Below are 16,108 nucleotides of genomic sequence, written 5' to 3' on the forward strand. Positions count from 1 at the left end.
GAAAAAGTTTTTCATCACATCTCATCCAAGCCTTCTGCCTCTTACCTTAAATCTAATCCCCAGTCATTGATCCCTATATCAAGGGGAAAGATTCTTTTCCTGTATATCCTATCTATGTCCCTCATAATTTTATACACCTCAATCATGGCCCCTCTTAATCCTCTCTGCTTCAAGAAAAACAACCCAAGTCAGTCCAATTTTTCTTCATTTCTGAAGCCCAGACAACATCTGGTAAATCTCTTCTGCACCCTCTCCAGTGCTATCGCATCTCTCTTAGAATGTGGATTCCAGAATTGCACGCCATACTCTAACTGTGGCCTAACTAATGTTTTATGTGATTTCCAGCATGACCCCCCTGCTCTTAACCTCTATGCCTGGTTAATAAAGGCAGGTATACCATATACCTCCTTAACCACTTTGTCCACCTGTTCTGTTAGCTTAAGGGACCAGTGTACGTACAGACCAAGGTCCCTCTGATCCTCGGTGCTTCCCAGGGTCTTAACGTCCATCATGTATTCCCTTGCCTTGTTTGTCTGCCCAAGTGTATCACCTCACATTTATCTGGATTGAATTCCATGTGCCACTCATCAGCCCATCTGACGAGCCCATCTATATCCTCTTGTAGTCTAAGGCTATCCTCCTCACTGTTTACCAACCCAGCAATTGTTGCATTGTTTGTGAACTTCCTGATGAACCCTCCTACATTTAATCCAAAATCATTTATATAAACTGCAAACAACAAGGTCCCCAGTTTTGACCCCTGTGGGACTCTGTGTCCTGACACTCAGCTGATTGTGGATCCAATTTGCTAAATTTCCTTGGATCCCTTGGGCTCTTACCTTTGCTCTCAGTCTCCCATGCAGGACCTTATCAAAAGATTGTTTTCACTTTGCTGCTTGTGGGATAATGCTGTATGCTTATCAACTGCCAAGTTACCTACGTAACTGTAGCCGCAGTTCATATGTGCTTCATTGACTACAAAGTGCTTTGGGTATCTGAGCTAATGAAAGATTTTATGCCATTAAAAGTCGTTAAGAGATGACTGTAGATTGTACAATTCAAATAAAAGCTTCACAGGATAAGTGGAAATGTAACAAAAAAATAAGAATTGCTGGGGAAACTCCGCAGATCTTGCGGCATCTGTGGAGAGAAAGCAGAGTTAATGTTTCGAATCCAGTAACCGTTCAAAATTGTACTCAGAATGTTGAATGCTTTCTCTCTACAGATGCTGCCAGACTTGCTGAGTTTCTCTAGCAGTTTATTTTTGGTTGTTTCAGAAGTCCAGCATCCACAGTCTTTGTTTTATTTTTCTGTATGTGCGGTAGCTTCGTATATCAGAAAGCGTCCATCTTCTGATTCGCATACAAAAGAAAAGGTGTCCCATCCTAGAAGAACTCTATTTTGTCAACCTACTGAAGTAGAGATTGTGTCATTTGTGCAATTATTTTTCTCGTGACTGGTATTTTTATTTTTCTTCCACAGAATGGAAGAACATGACACCCATGACATGTATGTTAAATTTTAACATCATTAAATTAGTAATGTTGGTATAGCTAATGTAGATGTTCCTTTTTTGTTTTAATTTGATTATCCACCATCTGTGATAGGGTAGGATAACAAAATATGTTATCTAGGGAAAAAAAATGCGTCTGAGAGATCGTGAAGTTCTGATTCTGCAGCGTGTGACTTCTTCATTTTAAAAATAATCTAGCTTTTGTGTGCTTTTCTACTTCCATGTTCCCTCCTTTTACCAGAAAATAACAATAAGATTGTAGTTGCAGCCACTCTTGATCAAATAATGGGGGTGCATGAACTTTGTATGATGATGGCCTCTAATAATTTGCCAGCCTGTTGAGATGGGGATTCTTCTGTGAACTCACTTGTTTTTATTCTCCAGTAGCCTTTTCCCATCATAAAATCTAAATTTATGTCTGTTCAAACTTCAGTCTACAGCTTTAGAACATTAGATGCAGAGTTGACACATTTTCTAAATGTAAAACATTTGTGATTAAATTAAGAAGTTCAAAATACTTTTTTTAAAGAAACAGAACAGGGATAGACAGGATTGATGTAGTTAAAACATTTGCCCTGTTTGGGGAGTTTAGAACAGGGGGCACCATTTGGGAATGATATAAGGAGAATTTTTTTTAAACCACAGGGTGGTGAATCTTTGGAATTTTATAAACCCAGAAGACTGGAAGCTTTGTTTTTGGGTATATTTAAAGAAATTGATATATTTTTGATTTTGATTAGTGTAAAAGAATATGCAGATAGTGTAGATAAAAAGCAATGAAGTATTTGATCAGCCATTATCATATTAAATGGTGGAATGGGCTCGATGGGCTGGACTGCCTATTCCTGTTCCTATGATTGTATAATATGATGCTGCTTGTTTTTAGTCTCACTCACTGGGTACACTTCATGCCACCAAGAAGCAAATCACAAGTTTACACCAATGTAACTATTTATCTGTTCATAGGCCAAATGTGATGGGGATAATAATGAGGTTTTGCTGAGTTAGAATGTCATCATTCAGTAGTAGCACTGTCATCTTAATCTGACTGCTTTGTCATGCATGTGGTCTTTCAGATGAGATAGTATAAAGTAGGGCAAGTGGATATGAACGATCCTGTGGCATTATATGAAGAGTAACTGAGTTCCCCAGAGGCTGACATTTATCCCTTAACTGACAGTATCAAAGCAGTCACTTGGCCTTCTCATTATTCATGGAAACTGTCTTAAGAGCCACTCAACCAGATTAATTAGCCTCTTTCTTCCCTTTCTCTCCTTGTTCCTCTCTTTCCCTTCCTTGCCTTCAACATTTGTAGCAATTAAAGCGAGTGGTTAATCACAGTATCAAGACATTTTCGATGCTGGAACGGAATTACAATTTATCGAGTTTGTGAAAGATGAATATGGTTGCTATTTTAATGTTGACATTATTTAAGTCTATTTGAATAATAAATGTTAATCTATTAAACAGAAGATTTAAATGATGCATGATTATTCATGTCCAAAATATGCATTATTTCAAATGTTTGTCTCCATGTTTGGAAAAATACCCAAACACTAGTCAAACTTGTCTAAATCCTCAATAACATGGTAACTGCATAACAGAAAATGGCTCAATCTCTCTAGTTAGTCTGTAAATATTCTTGCTGTATTTCTGAGTTGAGGCTACATTTCCATTGCCTGCACTGGAATAGCCACAGCCAAAGTTTGGATTTCTATTTGCTTGAATTCCTCTTCCTCTTAGAAGAAAAATCTTAATATCACTTCTTCTGATGTTTGTAGGTGACCACTTCAAGGGAAAGAAAGGTAATTGGTAGTGTGATATAGTATTTCATGTAACAGGTTTAGAATCTCTCCCAAAATGATTGGTAGACTCTTCTGATGTATACTGTGAGGGATACTATGTAACAGGAGTTAAGTTACTTATCCACAGGAGTGAGTTGGCCTTGTGTCTATCAATATTTTGATCCAAATGTCTATTGTAGTTTTATGTAGTACAGTACATGAACTAATATCTTGATATTTTTAACTCTACCTTTTAAAAAAAAACTATGTAATTTGCTTGATTTTGACTCTTTAAGAGCCTTACTTTGCATTAGGCGTCGAGGCTGTAGAGGGTGCAGCAGAGTTTCATTAAGGCAGTAATAAGAGAGGGAACCCTTTTTAGATATTAGGGTAGACAAGAGAATGGAACTATTTCCAGTAGAACAGAGGATGTTGGGAAAAGATGTAATCTTTTACTATGTGCATTTTCAATACATTAAGAAAAACCAGAGGTCATAAAGCCAGTGGCATCATTTGAAGAATAAAAAGGAGAGATCAGGAGAGTGTTCTTTATGTACTGAATTGTTTTCTTTTATTCTTTGGCACATGGGCGTCAATGGCAAAGCCAGTGTTTGTTGTCCAAAGTACGTTCTTGAACTGAATGGCTTACTTGGCCAATTCAGAGAGCAGTTATGAGTCAACGACATTGCAATGGGTCTTGAATTGCTTATAGGCCTGATCAGGGAAGGATGTTAGATTTCCTTTCCATTAGTGAATGGGTTATTATGACAATTGATTATGTTGTCATGGTCACCATTACTGAGAGCAGATTCATTCACTCTGCCAGTAACAGAATCATATTCATTTTTGTTTACAAATGGTGAATTAAGTATGTTAAAAGGAATAACAGAGGGTGGTGTAAAGGAGAAAGGGCAGGTCAGTGGGTTTAATGAAAGTTTTTTCAGAGAACCAATCTTGACACCATGGGTCAAATTGTGGTTTACCAATAAACGACAATGGTAATTTATTTTGAAATAGAATGTGTTTTTGTTTTTCTGTGGATTTTATTTGGAAGTTTAAAGTTTTGGCAAAGATATGTATTTGGAAGTTGCTGGTTAAAATTTAAATCAACTTGTCAAATATGTAATATATGCTCCCAGTGGAAAGGAAAGGTTTAAACTCATTCAAAGGACTTGGCCAAGTTTGAGCTTTCTTTTTCTCATTTGAGATGTAGAAACAGAAATAGCCTATTTGGCTCGTCAAGTCTGTTTCATCATTCAGTTAATCATGGCTGATCTGATAAGCCTCAACTGCATATCCTTCGTTATCTCTAAAACCCTTGAGTCACTTACTGATTAAAACCTCAGCCTTGAATATGCTAAACAGCCCATCCTGTCAAGAATTTCAGAGATCACAACTCTGAGAGAATAAATTCCACTGTCTTAAATAGTTTACCCCTTACCGTGAGCTTATGCCCTCTGGTCTTAGATTCTCCCACAAGGGGAAACCACCTCCTCTGGATATTTGCCCTGTCAAACCCCCTAAGAGTTTTTCAATAAGGTATCCTTTCATTCCCTCCCTAGTGGCATTGTGGGTCAACCCATAGCAAGTGAACTGCAGTGGTTCAAGAAGGCAGCTCACCACCACATTCTCAAGGGCAACCAGGGACATGTAATAAATGCTAGCCAACCAGTGATGCCCACAGCTCTTAGAAATGAATAAATAAAAAATTTCTAAACTTCAAAGAATACAAGCCCAATCTTCTCAATTTCTTCATAAGAAAATCCCCCATACCTGGAATTAACCTAGTGAACTTTCTTTCTTTGGACTGATTCCAATGCCATATATATTCCCTCAGAAAAGGGGACCAAAACGATTGCTAGAGGATACAGTAGATATACATAGGCCGGAGACTTGGGTGGAGAAATGGCAGGTGAAATTTAATCTGGACAAATGCAAGGTGATACATTTTGGAACATCTGTGCAGGAGATCTACTGTAAATGGCAAAACCTTTAGCAGCATCAATGGACAGAAGGATCTAGGCATACAGGTCCACAGTTCCCTGTAAGTGGCAACACCAGTGGATAAGGTGGTCAAGAAGGCATATGGCATGCTTGTCATCTTCAGCCAGGGCATAGAGTATAAAAATTAGCAAGGCATATTGCAGCTGTATAGAACTTCAGTTAGGCCATGTTTTGGAATATTGTGAACAGTTCTGTTTGCTACACTATCAGAAGGATGTGGAGGCTTTGGAGAGGGTGCAAAAGAGGTTGACCAGGATGTTGCCTGGTTTGGAGGGAATTAGCTATGAGGAGAGAGTGAACAAATTTGGTTTGATTTCACTTCTTTATCAAAGGTTGAGGGGTGGCCTAGTAGAAGTTTACAAAATGGTGAGAGGCAAGAATAGAATGGAGAGTCATTGTCTTTTTCCCAGGGTAGTTGTGTCAGTTACTAGGGGACATAGATGTAAGGCGAAAGGAGATGAGTTTACAGGAGATCTGAGAGGCAAGTGTTTTTACACAGAGGTGGCAAGTGCCTCAAATTCGTTGCCAGAGGAAGTGGTGGAGGCAAATATATTAGCAGCATTTAAGAGGCATCTTGATAGATATATGCATAGGCAGGGAACAGACAGAAATGGACCGCATAGAGGCAAAAGGTTTTTAGTTTGGAAAGAAATCACGTGTTGACCGTTTCTGTGCTGCACTGTTTTTTGTCCTTCGAAACTGTTTGGGCTATTCCATTTATGGTCTGACTAGTACCTTGCACAGTTCTAAAAAGACACCCCTTTTATATGCACAATCCCTTTGAAATAGAGGCCAACATTCCATTTTCCTTCCCTATTACCTGCTGAAGTTGGATGATCCTTGCAGAAGGACCTCCAAATCCCTCTGTGCTGCAGCTTACTTTAGTTTATTGCTGTATAAATAGTATTTAGCTCTTCTGTTATTCCAGCCAGAGTGGATAACTTCACGTTTTTCCACAATCTATTCCATCTGCCAAGTTTTCACCCACTCATTCCACCTGTCTGTATCCCTCTGTAGACTTTGTCATCCTCACTTTCCACCTATTTTTGTGTTAACTGCAAACCTTGCAATAGTGCACTCACTTCCAACATTCATGTAGTTAATATATACTGTGAATAATTGTGATTCTAGCACTAGTCCCTGTGGCATACTATTGGTTACAAGTTGCCATCCTGAAAAGACCCCTTGTATCCTAACTGTCTGTATTCCATTACTTAGCCAATCCTCTGTCAAGCCGTGTTAACTCTGCTTGATTATATTATGTATTTCTGAATGCTCTACTATTACTTCATTAACATTTTTCCAGTGTCAGATGTTAAGATGACTGGCTTATATGTTACCATTTTTATGACTCCTTTTTTGTTTCGGGGTGTTACATAGACAGCTTTTCAATTCTCTGGCACTTTTTCAGGAATCCTTACATTCTGAAGGACTACAACTAGTGCATGCAATATCACTAGATACTTCCTTCAAATTCCTAGGAAGCAACTCACCAAGCCCAAGGGACTTGTAGGTCTTTAGTCCAGTTAGTTTGACTAGTACTTTTTCTGTAGTGATAGTACATTTATTTCCCCCCAACCTGACTTTACCACTTGGTTTAATGTTTTTGGTACACTGTTAGTATCTTCTGCTGTGATGACTGTAGCAAAGTATTTATTCAACTCCTCTGCCAGTTCCAATTTCCCATTATTATTTCCCTAGCCTCATTCTTTGACAGGCCGATGTTCACTTTGGTGCCTCTGTTTTTATATATATTAAGAAGATCTACTGTCTGTTTTTATATTACTTTGTAGTTTGGTCTCCTAATTTATTTTCTCCCTCTTTATCTTATTTTTTGGCCATCCTTTGTTGGCTGTTAAAAACTTTCCAATCCTCTGGTTTACTACTAATCTTTGCGACATTGTATGCTTTTTCTTTAAATATCCTTGACATCCTTGGTAAACCATGGTTGATTTATCCCCTTCCCAGAGTCCTCCTTTTTCACTGGGTTATATCTTTGCTATTAGTCATGAACTACTTTCCTAAATTTGCTCCTCAATCATTTTTTCTACCAAGCTTCTTTCCCAATCCAGTCTAGCCAACTCAACCCTCATCCCTTTTTAATTATCTGCATTTAAGTTGAGCATAGTTTTTTCTGACCCAGGTTCCCCTCTCTCAAACTAAATGCTAAATTCTACCATGTTATGGTCACTGTTCCCTCGGGATATATTACTCAGGTCATTTACCAAGTGTGCCTCATTACACATTGTCAGATTCAGAACCAGTCTGATCTGTGGAAGATCCAGAACATATTGTTCCAGGAAACTTTCTCAAATACCCAATGAATTCCTCCTCACAATATCTTTGCCAGTTTGATTTTCCCAGTAACATTAGGAGTAAAGTCATCCATGATTGGTGTACTGCCTTTTTTAATGTCCTTGGTTTTATTCTCTGCCCTACAGAACAGTGACTGTTAGAAGGCTTATAGACTACTCCCACCAGTATCATTTTCCTCTTGTTATTTCTTACCCATGAATTCTACATCATCTGATCCTGGATTATTTCTTGTTGTCATACTTAATCCATTTTGTACTAAAAAAGCTACTCCACCACTTCCTGCCTGCCCTTTCAAAAGTCACATGCTGTTGAATATTTAATTCCCAACTTTGATCTCCTTGTAATCATGTCTTTGTAATGGCCATAAAATTATACCATTTAACTTCTATTTGTGTCATGAATTCATTTATTCTGTTCTAATTACTGCATGCCTTTAAGTAAAGAGCCATCAAATTTTGCCTTTTTACCTTTTTTCTTCCCCTTTTGTCCTATTTGCTGCTTTTCAAAAAACCTGAACACATTCTTCCCCTTTTGTTTCTCTTTGGGAATCTTCAAAATAGTTGCCCTGAAATGTCATATCCTTTATCTTTGTTAGTCTTCACTTGAAGATCTGCACTCTGAAGACTATTTTATTTACGTATTTTACGCACTATCACTAATCGCATACATGACAAGTTTGTTTTTTTTCCCTCTGTTTCTTAAAAATAAGAAACCTAAGCACAATCTAAAGACCTTTCTTTTATTTTAAAGACTAGAAGCAATCACCAATCCCACTGTCAAATTAGCTGCTTGTTTAGGTAAAAGCAACCAAATGCCTTTCTTCTTCCTCTGCTGAACTCCGACACACTTTCGTAAGCTGCATTCTTTGAGGTACTAAGTCACACTGTTAGCTACTGACTTATGCTCCCAACGCAGAAGGCATAGCTCATTTAGTCATGGAGATGCACAGCATGGAAACAGACCCTTCAGTCCAACTTGCCCATGATGACCAGATATCCTAAATTACGTAGTTGATGAGGATCCGGTTTCAACTGACTCTTAGTTAGGCTCCTCTTCCAATGCACCCCTTGAAAATAAACCTGCTTAAAGCTCACAACTGCAAGATTTTAAATTGCAGATTTTACTTTAATGCCAAGTACCGGTTACAATCTAAATTAAGCTAAATTAGTTTTGCATAAATTAAAGATTTATACGTTTTCTTATCCAGCAAATATACACTCAATCCAATATAATTTCCTGTTCACTAATTCCAGAATTGTTGATGGGAGCCATAGAGCGAGCTTTGGAACATGCACATTATTCTCCTGCATATGACTGATATAGAAGACAATTGTTTAAAGGTTGGCTGCAATAATTGTGGTTAAATTATCCAACTCTATTTGGAATAAATTCTAATTGAACACTTGCAAGAAAGGAATTTTCATTTTATATTTTAGAGTAATCTTTTCTATTTTTTTGATACCTCTCATCTTCTAGAGTATAAAGATGGAATCTTAGTTTGCTGTAAATGTTTTGAAATTTAATTGTTCAAGCAAAATGCTATCTTCTGTTTTATCTTGCAGTTGATCCACATTTAGGCAGTAGCAATAGAGATAGTGCTGTCAAAGATACAGTGACATTAAAATGGTGTACCCCGCGAACTAATAATGTTGGTAAGTATCAAGTAAAATTAAACTAGTGAAAGTTATATATCTATTGAATCATTTTTTTAAAAGTTGCAGTTGTAGAGATTTTAAACCCTGTTCCTCCTTAAAGGAGTACATGCTGGCTTGCCACGATGCAGTCCAGTCACTCCCAAACCCCTGCTCAATCCATGTCGCCCCCGCAAGTTAATTTCCTTCGGTATCCATCCAGTTTCTTGTTGAATTTTCTTTTTGGGAGACTGATTGTGGAGTTGGGTGTAAAAGCAGGAGGGACTTCCGCAATGGGCTGGATAAGGGTCTTCTGCATGATTAAGTTCTCCTCTGCTCGTGCATATGCCAGTAAAATGATAAATTTTCTGGGCATCAAGTTCTGAAGGCTCCCACATCTGGGTATTCTATTTAGAAGAAAGCCAGAGAGCACTTCACTTTCTGCAGCTCAACCTCTGCTGATCACCCCAGTCACCCATGCAGGTATCATAGACCAGGCAGAAAGTGGTACCATGCTTTAATGACTCCTCCCAAGAGATTCTCCTGAAGACTGTCCAGGAAAGAAGGCAAGTTCTTTGCTTAGGGATGGCAACAGGAGGCCATTCCACCTCATGAAGGAAGTCCAGATGGAGGTGGCTGCAGATGTCAGTGCTAGAGAGAATCAGATTCCAGTGCCTCACCAGAGTGAATAATCTGTGACACTCTACCGGGGTATGTATCACTGTCTTCTCAAAGCTTCATGTGGCAGTGAGTGAGAGGTAGCATTGTAAGGTTGACAGTGTGGAGGCCTATCACACAGGAGATTGAGTACCAGACATCACCATCCATTGTCTCGTGCAAAATCAATGTTCGTCACTTATTTGCAGTTGCACTTAATCACTGCCCGGACCACAGTGGTACTGCCCCTCGCATATCTACCAGGATACACATTCAAAACACAACAAGATCTACAATTCAGTAGCTCCCGCACTACCGTGTTACTGATTTTCATCATAGCCAGAAGAACATACACATGTTGCTCACCAAAGGCTTGCATGAGACCAAGACAGAGTTAAAAAAGATGACCTTTTTGAGTTGAATCTCCTTGTTTGCCTTAATGAGATGTGCTGGCATTAGCCATGTTGTTGCCTTGCTTGGGCACGCTTGTTGGCTTGGTCAGACTTCACACATAAAACTGTTGTGTTTAGCAACAAGCCAGGCTGCATGTGACTTGAGATTTCTCATGACCTGATCAGCATGGAGAGCTGATTCCCCTATAATCATTTGCTCAAAGGAATACCTTTGAAGGATCCAAATAATTGAAAAATGTTTGTACTCACCAGAGCTTGGAGGAAGAAGGCTAGCCTGTCAAGGTTCACACTACCTAATATATAGCTGAGTGTGTGGATGCACGCAAAATGGGTAATGCAACCCACCTGAAAGTTTGAGAAATTAAGTTTAATCCATGTCAGGAAGCTGAATTTGTGCCTGTCCCAGTTATCTTCTCCCACACGCTCTTCTAAAGGTCTGTGGGTTCAAACAATTCAATGCATCATTCTCACTTTCCCCACCTTTTGTGGGCAGCAGGTTCCAGGTCATTACTACTGTATGTGCAAAACAGTTCTCCTGCACATTCCCTCAACTCTTGTCCAAAATCTTAAGCTTGCGTCTTCTCATCCTTCTATCATCAGATGATGGAAAGAGATTTTCCTTATCTATCTTATCTAATCTTTACATCAGAGCCCAGCTCAGCAAGAGTAGACATGTAATAACCTATGACTAATGATAAAATCCCCAAGGCATTCACATTTCACAACTTCAATATGGACTCCACTCATGAGGTAGACCAAGAGTAAGATTCAAAGGTTCTTTGAAGGCAGGACCCTCAGGAAATGTAGCATCTCCACAAAAGCCTGGGAAGAAATGAACAATCTTGAGCAATCTTGAGTAGTGCATTGTTGCCTTTGAGCAGCTAAGTGTACAAACATACAGTCTTAGGGCCTTTTTTTTTCATGAAATAAAAACTCTATCATGTTCGCACTGGTCATTGAGCATCTGTCTATTGTAATCCCATCGCCCGAAGCCTTGAATGCTATGGCAGTTCAAGTGCAAGTGCTTCTAGTCCAGTGAGGACAAAAGGCAAGCTAGTATGCTGCCTGTCCCAGTAAAATCAGACAACTCATTCTAGGTTGCCACGGGTACACAGTAGGGCTCCACAGCCATGATAATGTATGTCCCTGAGGCCAAGCTGAAAGAGGTTTCAAAAATTTGCTCATTTAATCTGTGTTCCTCTTTCTATTGTGAGGTCAGTGATTGGTTAAAATTCTACCCCCCAAAATATTTGCAACAACATTGGAAGTGAGAGTGGAGTAATTCGAACTCTTCTTCACTCAATTGTGGAAGTATATAGAATTGATCATATTCAACAGCACCTCCCAGCTCTGCATCCCTAAGAAGAACCAGGACAATAGCTTCATGCGTAACAACCTTGAATATCTCTTTTCAGTCACACATCATACTGGTACCTGTGTTGCCGTTCCTTTATCACTGTGGAGCAGCTTCGCTACGTTGATGAAAGGGTGCATCAGTGAAGAATGGGCAATGAATGCTGGTCACTAACACCCAAAAAGGAATTTTAAAAAACACTTGATAAGTCAAGGGGAAGGAGTGGAGGGAATCTTGGGTGCAAGAACTGCTTGATGTGTTCCGTTGTAAATCATGCACATATTTAGCTTTTATTGCAAAATTTCATTATTGTTTTGTCCCAAAACCCATTTTAACGACCAGCAAGCTATTGTGTTGTATCTCAGTGCAGTTTTCTGCATCTGGACAAGTTAAGCTGTTTTGTCTGACTATCCTTGAATTGTTCTTCCAGTCACTTTTTTTAAGGTGTTTTGCCACATGAAGGTGGAAAACTTTGACTCAGTGAGAGAATGCATCTTTTTACTTCTGAACAGAATTGTTATTTTAATTTATGTCACCTGTTTTTATTTGCTATTATATGCTACTTCTTTCAGAGTTGCACTATTGCACCGGGGCATACAGAATATCACCTGTCGATGTAAACAGCAGACCTTCCTCTTGCCTAACAAACTTCTTACTGAATGGTAGGTAATTTTTCTATATTTGATATTTTCTGCCTTCAATTTGAAAGTATCATGACAAAGCCATAATATTTACCTACAAAGTTGTCCCAAACAGAAGAGTCAGGACTGTGTGCTGGTAATGTCAGCATTTGCTGTCATAGTTCCGCAGAAGCCATTTTCCTTATAATTAGAATTGACAAGAGCTTCCACTCCAACCCTGTTTAGCTGGCTGTAAAATCCTGGAAAAAGCAGCACCTTATTGAATGAGGTGCAAAGGAGGCTTTGATGGTATACTCTGGCCCTGAAAACCTACTTTTATGTTTGTGGAATGTCAAAGTTCTGTGCAATCATTTTACAAATCTGCTTTTTAAAAATTTAACCTTTTTAGTTTTTTGTCTTGTTTCTGTTTTAATAGTTATACATTTTTAATGCTGTACCTGAAAATGTAAACTAGAAGTTCAAGTTTTAATTACTTTTTTAGCTTCATAGTTTACTGTGTGCAAGTACTTTAGTTTGGTTGAATACCTACTTATTGTCAGTGCTGCTGCTGCCTTGATTTGGTGCCAGATTTAAACTGTGACAGAGAAGGGTGCAATTCCAGTCACACATTCTCTAGATCTTTGCGGGTGGAATCCTTCGATGTTAGCGGTGAACACTCTAACTTCATTGTTAACTGCAAAAACCAGGCTGTTGACCCACTCCATCACAGTAAAAACCCTTTTCATGTTCAGAATCACCTTATGCCAAATACTAGGGAGATATGATTACCAACTGTAATTTTAAAGTATTTCTTCTAAACAGTCTTCACAACGAGAGTTTAATTGACTGAAGTATTGGTTTCTAAGATATCAATACGTTTTAATGGTAAAAAGGTAGGAGATTTATGTTGTATTTGGTTTACAACAATCATTGTCTAACAGTGGTGGTGTCCCTAATTCTGGGCCAGAAGTCCATGTCCAAACAGATTGATTTAAAATAACTACATTTGTTACCGTAACTGCTCCCCATTACCTATGTTATCGATACATATTTACTGTTCATGAATCCTACATTTACAAAGACTAGTTTTTCCAGTTGGAATATTAATGCAGTCCATTTAAAATGGATGATTCATTATTGAGGAAATTGGAAAATTTGGTGTCTAAGTTATAAATACATTTCAAAAGCCTTCGAGAAAATTAAAACACACTCTATTGTAGGAATTCTCCTGGAGTTTGTTTAAATAATTCCTGGTGTTTCAACTTGGTCTAAATAAGCACTAATTAATGATCATTATCTCAGTGTAACTGGCATCTCTGTGTCTCTGCATTTCTTTTGGTTCTGAACAGATTAAAAGCTGCGTTGTTTTCAGTTTTTTTTGTATTTCACCATTTGCATTTGAAAAGACAGAAGACAGGATAACCATTCCCTCTCATTAGAACCTGTATTTTCTGTCCCATTTCGTTTTCATCCATTCAAAATTAATTATTTGAGCTTTTCTTTGTGAATGAGAAGTATTTTTTTAAAATAAGGTTGAGAGGATTTGACAGGATAGATGCAGAGACGATGTTTCCTCTTGTGGATGAGTCTAGAACTAGAAGTCTGAGTTACAAGGAGTCTCTCAGTTAAACATGAGGTTAGGAGGGATTCCTTCCCAGAAGGTAGTTAATCTTTGGAACCTGGTCTAAATATACCCATGGCAGAGTAAGACAGATTTTTGATCTTAAGCATTAATGTGAAATTTAGGCCACAATTAGATCAGCCATTATCTTATTGTATGACTGAGCAGGCAGGAGGAGTCACATGGTTCTCTCCTGTTCCTATTACTTACATTCTCAAAGCAAAAGAACATTTTGTTTACTTGTTCTGAACAAAGTTTTATCCCAAGTGACTTTACCCTCCAACCCTACTGTTTCCAAGGCTAAGTAATAAGAATTCTGGCCCAGAGTCAGAAAGTTATGTGTTCACCTCCTGCTTCAGAGACATGAGTACAAATCCAAGCTGATACACTAGTGCTTTGCAATGGAACCGGTACACTTTTAGATGAGACAGCTGCCCTTCAGGTAAAAGTAAAAGATCCAGTGGTACTATTTTGAAGATAATCAAGGAAATTATCCAGAAATATCACTTTTTTAAAAAAAAATCTATTGCTGTACGTGCTATCACTTTTTGTTGGAACTTGCTGTGTCTGAATTGGCTGCTTTTTGTTCCCATATTACAACTGACGATGCTTCAGAAGTACTTGATTGGCTGTATAGCCCTTTGATCCCGGGGTTGCAAATGATGTTGTAATAATGTAAATTTGCATGTTTTTCTTAATGGGCTGACCACTGCAACCTAAAATTATTCTCCAATCCTGATAGGCACCTTGCTCCTCTTAAATGCATGGCTACCTCCTGACCACAGGTTTCAGTTTATTAATTGATATCTCTGCATGGCATAATCATGTGATTTGATTTATCAGCAGCTCTGAATCGACAATCTTTCCTTCTCCTCCCTGCTTCATTTGCTGAAGAATCTAATCTAACCTTGCACATACGTCTGCAAAGGTATCCTGTGCCAATTTGTCCCTTTGTTCTCATACACTTCTGCAGCTGAAATGCTTAAAACATTTTCCTGTATCTGTTTGGGCTTAATTAACACTTGAACTTTGACTTTGTACTTCCTCTGTTTAAAAGGCATTTTAAGTTAAGCATGTACTGTACCTCCAATGTCCTGTATTTTTCTCCAAGGCTGCATTTAGGGGCAATGCCACTTCGATGTGAAGTCTTGCAGACCCAGAGTGGGAGAGTTACACCTGACTACAAGTGGCTAAACCAACAGTGTCTGTTAATTCCAAGCAGTAAACAAATAACCAGGCTGCAACACTTTCTTGTGTTATGTTTTAAGCTAGTTGTAAGATTCAGAAAAAACACAACAGTCTGTAAATTTCTTTGTAAGTCTGTACTTCTGAACTGTGTTTAGAGATGTTGTGACATTGACTGACAGTTAATCATTTTCATTGAAACCAGGGTCTCCAGTTTTAAAGAAATTTAGAACATAGAACAGTACAGAACAGTACAGCACAGTACAGGCCCTCCGGCCCACGATGTTGTGCCAAACTTTTACCCTAATCCTAAGGTCTATCTACCTCCACCCCTACCTTATACTATCATCCATATGCCTGTCTAATAACCGCTTAAATGCCCCTAATGAGGCCGACTCCACTACCCTCTCCGTCTTTAAGACACCACTGTGCTTGTGTTTCCCAGATCATACAACTAATTTGAAATCTAATAAGCTGTCATGATGTCAGAGGTGCAACTGTGCACAGATGGATCATTGCAGCCACTTTTGGAAATACCCTCTCTCATTTTACATACCACACCCACACTTTGAAAAGCAGGATACTGTAGATGGAAACCTGAAATAAAAACTCGCAACACTGGAAGGTTGTGGCAGCACCTGTGGAGAGACAAACACAGTAACGGTTTCAGACCTTTCATCAGAATATGAAAGGTCACAAGCTTGCTCCTTCCCTCGGGTGTTAAAGCACAATTTCTGCATTTAGTTTCACAAACTCATGGTCTTTTCCTAAACTATTCTAATGCCTTTTCAGTAAAGATGACTGATTACAGTATTTAGATTTTGGTCTCGGTCACCTTTGATCCATTCTTTAAGGATTTATGAGAAAAATTCCTACCATTTTAAAAGAAAACAGACTCGTTGGCAGTTAAATGCCTTTTCCTTTTCCAGCTTTTACGTAGTGCTTAGCCAGAATTACTAAGTGAAGTTGCCTTTATTTAGGTCACTGCCGGATCTCCCAGCCCATCACTC

General features: G+C 38.6%; 1 protein-coding gene across 3 annotated transcripts in view; it reads left to right on the top strand.

Annotated features, from left to right (window-relative positions):
- Positions 1-16,108, top strand: part of ints13 (integrator complex subunit 13) — a 63,391-nt gene that overhangs the window by 30,169 nt on the left and 17,114 nt on the right. For 2 of the 3 annotated variants that reach the window (XM_020513361.2, XM_048610453.1), the window contains 4 exons: positions 1,483-1,509; positions 3,295-3,318; positions 9,180-9,269; positions 12,245-12,334. In XM_020513361.2, coding sequence (XP_020368950.1) covers positions 1,483-1,509; positions 3,295-3,318; positions 9,180-9,269; positions 12,245-12,334 — 231 coding nt within the window. The remainder of the gene's footprint in view (positions 1-1,482; positions 1,510-3,294; positions 3,319-9,179; positions 9,270-12,244; positions 12,335-16,108) is intronic. The other variant, XM_048610451.1, reaches the window with a different exon arrangement.

Source organism: Rhincodon typus, chromosome 22, assembly GCF_021869965.1.
Source record: "Rhincodon typus isolate 14 chromosome 22, sRhiTyp1.1, whole genome shotgun sequence".
NCBI classification, from domain to species: Eukaryota; Metazoa; Chordata; class Chondrichthyes; order Orectolobiformes; family Rhincodontidae; genus Rhincodon; species Rhincodon typus.